The following is an 8,563-nucleotide window of genomic DNA, read 5'->3' as shown; positions in this document are numbered from 1 at the left end:
CCATTTCTGAATTGGATTTAGTTGTCAGCTGTGGAGTGAAACTTAATGGAGTTTTATAGGTGAACTTTTTAAAAAAATAAAAAATGGGTATCAGTATAACTGAAAAACTGAGCTATTAAAAGCCCAGCCCCTACCATTTCCCATAAGCCCTATTACTGGAGGCTGAAAACTCAGAGCTTGCTTCTGCCTGTGCAACATCCATCCACTCTAAGGGACACTGGTCAACAAAAAGAAACGGGGGGGGGGGGGGGGAGGGCAGGAGAGAAAACCAGCACTACAAAGCAAGCAATTCTCAATTGGTGCCATCTATCTAGAGGTGGAGTTCAGAAATATCAGATCTGTGTTTTATATGTCATCAGAGAAAAGAGATCCCTCGGTTGAGACACATTTGTAACCAGAATTATTAGGAAAAAAATATTCTTTGAAATAGTTAAGAACTTCCTATTACGAGAACATGCTACCTATCAGCTACTTAACAGCATCCACTTCAAGTGTGCTGCTGTGCACCAGATGCAGCTTGACAGAATAAACACAATGGAGCCAATACTATATTGAGCAGAGACAGAGTCTGTATTGTTGTTGGATTCAGACTTTAATACACTTCCTGAACCATATACCATCAACCACACTTCTCCTGGTCCTTCCATCACAACACCTAAGTAAACTTGCTTTCTCTCTCTCTCTTTTTTTTACTGTGTAGATTAAGCAAGCAAGTGGCAGAAGAAAGTCAAGGCAATATCCAAAAGGTGCAAGACCGCATTCTAATCAGGTAAGAAACAAGATGTTCCATTATACAAATCCAGAATTCTGACTACAGGTGACATTCTTGTTACGTCCAAATCACTATTTAGAAGAGAAGGAAAGGTGAAGAGAAAGACAAGAAGTTTGCCACTAAATTTGAAGTTCAATGATTTTTTTTAAAAAATGTCTCTGTTTGTGTGTAAATCAGGCCTTGAGATCAGGGGTCAGAAGCTCCTGACTGCAGGAGGATGGCGGCATCATAGGGATTTGTGTTCCAGTATTTAGACTATGCTGACAGATCAGCAGCTTCGGCTGACAGATTCACAACTGAAGCAAGACGAGAAGTGATGTTCTTTCTTCTTCTACTACTGGGGAGGCACTAAGCAGAAGGCAGGGCCACAAATGCTGACCCCTTTTTCCATGTGACAACTACTTGCTGTAATTTGGTGTACACTTGTTTGCCCCCACTGCCAAAGGCTTTTGCAGGTTGCTGGGTAGCAGTTGCATAGATGCAGGCACACACGTTGTGATTGCAGAGGAAAGCTTGCCTTAGAGCATGGTCCGAGTGCATGACGCACAAGGAATGTATGACGTTTCTTCCTGTGTTCAGTAGCACATCCCCACACTAAGCCCAACAGCACAGGGATGGAGCAGCCAGGGCTGGTGATGCTAGTTTCGCTGATCCACGAAACAGCTGCCTCGGATTCGCTATCGGTCCTCATGGAGTTCCTTCTTCTGCAAGGCTTGGAGCTTGTTCCCAGTTGTTTGATGGACAACTTCTAGTCCATCTGAATCAAGCTCTTCTAGGAGCATCATGATGGCATTGAGGATGTTGTTCTGTTAACACACAAGACAAAGGGATCAAAAACAGATCAGGAAATTCACTACTTTGCTGAAGTCTAGTCTCTACTAGTACTTGACCTGTTTAGGGAAGTTTTTTAATGTTTAATGCTGTATTGTGTTTTTAATATTCGGTTGGGAGCCACCCAGAGTGGCTGGGGAAACCCAGCCAGATGGGTGGGGTAGAAATGATAAATTATTATTATTATTATTATTATTATTATTATTGACCATACTTTGCCCTCTCAATTTTCTTACACAAACATAGGTTTCTGGATTAGAGCAAAGGCTTGTCTTGATCAACAAACTGTTCTCTCAGTGGCCAGCAAGATGCCTCTGAGAAGCCCAAACACACAACAGAACTCCCTTCCTTATAATATGCAACTACTGCTCTTGAAAACAATGCTGTCCCATCTGCAGGACAATACCACAAGACCAGGCATCTCTGAACAGGGGCACTTGCTTTACTGCTGCTTATGGCAAAGTATCTCAGGATGAGGTCAATTAATACATGAGTCAGAACAGGCTACCTTTTGAGAGTCTGCCAGTTATGTTATCATATGAATCTGCCCTTCCCCTCCCTGACTGCAAGGGCAGATCAATTACTTAGAATTAACCATGGGATGAGGAAGCAAGGCCGGCCAGCAGCTTCTTCCCTGTAGCCAAGATGTGTTTTACCAAGGGGGAGAGAGATAGCAACTCCTTCCTGCTACTCAGCAGCACATGGTGAGGTGGAGCTGCCCTCCGGACACTGGCATTGCTGCGGCTTCCCTTTATGGGGTGGTAACAAAATCAGGGTTGTATGGGAGCATTGCCATCCAACCAGAGCTCCTGCAGCTGCAGCTGCACATTTCTGACTTCACCGCCACCATGCCCCATCCCCATCCAGGTTTTCAGCAATGGCCCCAGTGTTGTGAGGGTAGCTGTCCCTCATGCCACATGCTGCTGCACAGTGACAGCAAATTATTCACACATATCCAGTTTACCCTGCCTATAGGATCCTGCAGCATTCCAAAGAACCAGGAGCAAGCTATTCCTGACTGAAGCGCCGCAGCAGGACTTAGCTTAAAGCAGTGGCATAGCGCATCATGCACAAAACACAGAGAGAACTACTGAGAGTGGGGAAAGGTTCTCGCACTCAACTCTTTTCTTTTGGTTCCCCTCCATCTGCCTAGGGCACAAGGAGACAAACTTCTCCCTCGGAGCAACAGGCTTCATCCCAAGCTGCTCGCGGATTTTACTGGGCAGGATAAAAGGAAGAGAAAAAGGAAATAAGTAAAGCAGCCATATGGAAGCACCCACCAGCGCTATCAGAAATGGCAGAGCATAGCTGCTCCTGCTGGACACAAGAGATCAAAACATAAGAGCATTTCAAGACACAAGCTCTTGGCGTCCTACAAAATAATACACTGTGAATTTACACAGGAAGAGGGAGAATCTCTGTGTTGAGCCAGACATTCTCTAGCAGGGATGAGGAATCTGTGGCCCTTGAGATGTTGTTGGGTTTCATCTCTCATCATCCCTGATGACTGACCATGCTAGCTGGGGCTGATGGGAAATGGAATTCAACAACATATTGGAGGGGGAGAGGCACAGGTCTCCACCCGCCCCCCAGTTGTATATTAATAAAGTCCCAATAAAGAAATACCAACAGCAAGAAACAGAGCCCTTCCCTTCTCACTTTGTCTCCTCCAAGGTGAAGTTCATGACTTCATTTTCATTCTCTGCTGTAGACTCCGTTACACTGGATTCAGTGGTGGAGTTTTGGGAGACGTTTTCCACATCCAATTTGGCCGGGGGTGACGTTATCTCTTCCCCTTCCAGCAGGGAATGGGACAGTTCTTCCTCTGTCACCACTGCAAATATCAGGGAAAAAAGCAGAGGGAGCATTTTTGTTAGATGAGATCAGTGCTCTAGGGCGGGCACAGGGAGCCCTTGTGGGCTAGTTCTTTACTTGCAATGTGTTTCCCACGTGGGTAGCATTAAGAAAATGGGATTCCCAATGGTAGGATTCTACCACCACCACATTTTACTGCATGCAGACCTAAGAGAACTTTAAATCAGCAAATACAAAACACCAACAGAGGCAGGGCAATTTGCTGTAATACGCACTCCGATTGTCAAGCTTCTGGAGATTCGGAAGGTTGCGCAGCACCGTCATTCGATAGCGATGAGGATCAGGACCACAGCACGGGTTCTCAGAGAGCCAGAGGATTCTCAGACGGGGCAGCTTCTTCAAGTGGAACAGCTCAAGGAGGCTTGCAATATTGTTCCTCCTGAGATAAAGCTCCATTAAGTTCTGGCACTGGTTCATTGGCTCCAGGCTGGAGATGTGATTTGCACTATTGGAGAAAGCAAAGGAAAGCTGGAAACCAGATGTAAGTGTGATCATCTTTATCAGGTTTGCATGACATAAGGCTCATGAAGAACTGGGAGCTGCATTTCTTTGCTGAGTACACAGGAAGAACAGATCACTGCATACATCCTCCACCTCACCTGTGTGGAATTCTTGGTAGTCATAGGTGACCAGGCCACTTATGAAATATAAAGTTTGAGCATTACACCAATCCTGGTCTGGCTACCAATTAGTTTCAGGGCCCAATTCAAAGTGCTGGTTTTGACCAGCTCAGGACCACAATACCTCAAGGACTGCCTCTTTTCATATGAACCTACTCGGACCCTGAGATCATCTTCCAAGGCCCTTCTTTGTGTGCCTCCTCCTAGAGAGTTTTGGCGGGTGGCAGCACAAGAACGTACCTCCTCTGCAGTGGCTCCCTGTCTGTGGAATGCTCTCCCCAGGGAAGTTTGCCTAGCATTTTCATTATACATCTTTAGGCGCCAGGTAAAAACACTCGTTAACCAGGCCTTTGGTTGATTTGATTGAAATCCTATGCTCTCATAAAATGTGGGGTGTTATTGGGTTGTTGTTTTATTTTGATTATGTATTTTATGATTTTATATTTTGATTTTATTCTGTGACCTGCTTTGAGACCTGCAGGTATATAAATTCAATCAATCAATCCATCAATCAATAAAAGAGTTCAGAATGTTTTATGTAAGCCTATCCCCTCTTTTTATCTGCACATGTAGGAAACCCACAATTAAAGTAGAATGGTCATCAAAATTTTTTTACTGTTAGCTAGTACAGTATTGCACATCTCAAATCCTATATATCTAAGTTTATTTTTAAGCTGGTACTCATATTCACAGTGGTACAAGCAAAATATTCTACTATCTAGAAGGCAGGCAGGCAGGCATTATTTAGTTTTATAACATCTGTTCCAAGCAGAATTGATGGCAAGTATGAAAGAGATACAAAGAGCGTGTGGCAAAAGGCAGGCAACCCAACAACCAATCAAGGTAAGATGAAGAAAAAGAGTCAAAATGCTACACATTCTCAACATGGTAGCAGGTAAATAGCCTGGACTGTTTAGGTTTTCAAGGGAGAGTCCTATTCATACTCAGAAGGGAGATTTTTATTTCCTCTGGCTTGATTTGTTAAGCCAACAATTACCTTTTAACAGAATCCAGCACATACCTGAACGTGATCACCTCGATGTTGGGAAGCTCACGGCAGATAGAAATCTAGAAAAAAAAGAATCAAACAGAAGCTTTAGCAAACTTTAGCAGTCTCTTGTTGGTGGGGCATGGTTTCTCCCTGCCCCACCAACAAGAGACTGCTAAAGTTTGCTAACTGACCCAGTAAGCCTGTTAGAAATGTTAGGCACTCATACTGGAAGTTTTGTTTTGCAACCATTTATTTTACTTAGGGCCAAAGAACTCTGATATTTTAAAAAATAAATAAATCCCAGGACTACAGGGCTGGAAAGGTCACCTGTGTCAAGGCAGGGTGCTCTGCTTCCAAATTACTTACAAAAGATTAGTATCTCTTTTCTGACAACAGCAGCTTCCTAGCGTCTTAAGACAGTGATCACTCTGATCTTTTCCTACCAGTAATCATTTTAAGTTGAAGTGCCAAGGATCAAGCCTGGGACCTTCTGAATGCAAAAGCATGTACTTTACCAATGAGCTATACCCCTTAATGGAGATCAGTACAGGCAGTGAAGGCTCTGGGTCCATTACAGCCATCATGTCAATGCCGTAATTCCCAGTTGGCCGTAAAGCTAGGCCAAGACAAAGCACAGAGAGGCGGCATCTCAAGGAAGCCAGGCAGCTCTTTGTTTCATACTTACTGACAATTCCTGCATGAAATAGTGGCTGCTGATACTTGTGCCAAGCTACTGTAAAGCCACCTCATCACCTCCTTATCTCTAGTATACTTTTAGTACAGTATAGAAGTATAGTTCTAGAAAGAAGCAAAAAGGATCAAGTTATTAACTTTTGCTTCTTCCTTGGAGCTGGTCTCTCTCAGTTTGATTTCAACAAGGAACGGCTAAGAACCACTCCTGACCCCATTCCTTCCTCTGCTGGGAAAATGCAAGTGCTATACCATAATTGATGCAAAGACCTTGCCATATCTACTAATCATAGGAGGACTTTTCCCTTTTCGAATAACTAAAACAGGCAGGAGAAAACTGGATTCTATGCATCCTCTCACTATAATTAGCTACTGAAGACAATCAGAAAGCAAAATTTTTGAGATACACCAACTGTTCAACAAGTAAGGTATACAAGGGGGGGCATCCAAATTCTCTGCTTCTCTCCTTTAAAACAACAATGGCAAACACCATGCCAATTCACTGCTTTTTTAGAAAGTTATGAACAACACTTACATCTGAGATGCGGCTGCCCCTAAAAGAGAAAAACAATCTTTTTAACAAGTAAAACAGATCATGCACTTAAAATGCTGAAACAGTATTTACAGCAAGCAAAGGAAAGCCACTTGTGAAAGAGACACAATTAAAGCCTTTACAAGCATTCTGGCTCTCCTCTGCATTCAATGGAAGTGTGTCAAGTGGCACTGCAATGACAAGCTCTTCCTACCTCAGCCCATGTACACATATATCTATACACATTTATTTCTGCACCTCTGCAGTGTGTCTACAATTATATGTGCATGAGCACCTCTCCACACAATCCAAAACCAGTGGAGAATTTGCTATGCACATATGCTGATACGTATGCAGGGATGTTGCAAACGTCCCAATGGAAGAGGAGCCAGACACTGGATGACTGAAAACAGTGCAAGCAATCAGATATGCGTCCTCCAGATGTTGCTGTTGGACTCCAGGAAGTAATTTCCCCAACACTGCATCTGCTGGGGACAAACCACCTGTTGATTTGTGCAAGGTGTGCTGCCAAAAGACCAGGAGGAAACTGTAGCAACCCTATCAGGTGCAGCAGCACAACAGGGAGGGGAGGGAGAATGGAGCAATTTTAGCATCTTTATTTTGTGTTTCAACCGCGTGGTGAGATTCCTGCACTGCAGGGGCTGGACTAGATGATCCTGGGGTCCCTCCCAACTCCACAATTCTATGGTGCCATTATTCTAACTCCCGGATCTTCCGTTCCCCAGCCGGTCAGTCGCGGGCCCCTCTTCCACCCCGGTTTGCAATGCGGCTCTTCCCTCCCAGCTCCGCCGCCAGGTGAGCGCTGGCCTCTCTCCCCGTACCAGCAGTTTAGCTTGCGGACGCCGCTGAGGTCGGTGGCCTTTGCCCGGGACAGGACCACCTTACGAGTCAGTTTCATGGCCGCGGCGGGGTCGCCGGCCTTCCCGGGGCGGGTCGCCAAGGGCCGCTCGACAGCTTCCGACGCGTTTCCAAGGGCGGGCGCAGGCGCAGACGCCTTCGCCTCCATCCCGCTCACGGCAGAGCCGGCACGCTGGGCCGGGGCGGGGCTTAAACTGGCTGCCCCGCCCCTCACCCGCTTCACTCAGCAGCGCGAGCCTGAGCCAACGACTTGCAGGGGGCGGAGTTAGTCGAGGCTCTGGACCCCCGAGGGGTGGAGTTAGATGAGTGGGCGGAGTCGCCGGGGAGACCGTTAGTACCTTTTGGCGGCGTTGTGCTCTGCGCGTGCGCGTCAACTGAAATATGAATACAACGGTTGACGGCGGTCAGCTGTTCCTCAAATTAATTGTTATTATCGCTCCTACGTTTTTTTTTTTCTAGCCAAGAACCTCAAAAGTAGCATACATGGAGCTTAGACCCCCCTTTTTTGAAATGCTAAGGCGACCCTGTGAGGTTTGTATGATTGACCCCAGTGCGGGTTAAAGTGGTATGTATGTATATTGAAACCATTTTTTATGAGTTTTGTTTCTATCTTCTTGTCTTTCCTCTAAGGAACTAAATGTAGCACGTGCGGTTTCTTCCACTCCAATTTTATCCTCACAGCGACCCTGTAAAGTAGACTAGGCTGAGAAATTGCAACCTGCCCAGGGCAAAGTTTGTCAGTCTGAGTCTATACCTCAGATAATCTGGGCAGGAACAATAATATCCAACAAATAAAGCTAGATTTCATAAGCAGTTATACTTGAGTGAGGAACATTGCACTAAAACTGTTTGAAATATACTGTTCTGGCTCAGTTTGTAGATCCATCAAGCACACAAAAAAATCTAGCCATTACATGCCTATCCTGTACCCATTTACTTAAAGGTTTTGATGATTAAGCAGTGCACCTCGGTTTTCGAAAGTAATCTGTTCAAGTTCTGAAACGTTTGAAAACCGAGATGCAAAGGGCGGTCTGCAAATTTAATTGAGAAACACTCAGCGGAAGCCTTTCGACTTCAAGGCACATTCAAAAATGGAAGCGTTTACTTCTGGGTTTTCAGCCTTCCAAGTTCTGAAACGTTTGTCAACGGAGATGTTTGAAAACCAAGGCACCTCTGTATATTAATCCTGTTAAAATAAAGTTTCTAAATAAATAAAAACAAACAAAACAAACTTTTGAGTTACAACATTATGTGTCTGGGAGCTTTGTTTTGTTTTTGCTAATTTATTATGTATTTTGTGTTTTCATGTTGTAAACTGCCTTGTGATCTTCAGGTGAAGGGTGGTATATAAATTTAAACACCACCACCACCAC

General features: G+C 44.7%; 1 protein-coding gene across 2 annotated transcripts; it reads right to left on the bottom strand.

Annotated features, from left to right (window-relative positions):
• Positions 1–551: 551 nt before the first annotated feature.
• Positions 552–7,298, bottom strand: CFAP410 (cilia and flagella associated protein 410). Of its 2 annotated transcripts, XM_033150103.1 has the most exons (7): positions 7,154–7,298; positions 6,315–6,333; positions 5,120–5,166; positions 3,694–3,923; positions 3,263–3,437; positions 2,725–2,821; positions 552–1,578 (listed from the first exon to the last, which is right to left on the bottom strand). In XM_033150103.1, the coding sequence occupies exons 1-7, from the start codon at positions 7,228–7,230 to the stop codon at positions 1,450–1,452; spliced, it is 774 nt and encodes a 257-aa protein (XP_033005994.1). In that variant the 5' UTR covers positions 7,231–7,298; the 3' UTR covers positions 552–1,449. The 2 variants fall into 2 exon arrangements, with proteins under 2 accessions (XP_033005994.1, XP_033005995.1); XM_033150104.1 differs by lacking the exons at positions 6,315–6,333; positions 7,154–7,298 and adding an exon at positions 5,775–5,839.
• Positions 7,299–8,563: the final 1,265 nt, after the last annotated feature.

This window comes from Lacerta agilis, chromosome 5 (genome assembly GCF_009819535.1).
Source record: "Lacerta agilis isolate rLacAgi1 chromosome 5, rLacAgi1.pri, whole genome shotgun sequence".
Taxonomy (NCBI): Eukaryota; Metazoa; Chordata; class Lepidosauria; order Squamata; family Lacertidae; genus Lacerta; species Lacerta agilis.
Note: the sequence above shows the minus strand (reverse complement) of the source record. Positions and strands in the feature narration are given on the sequence as shown.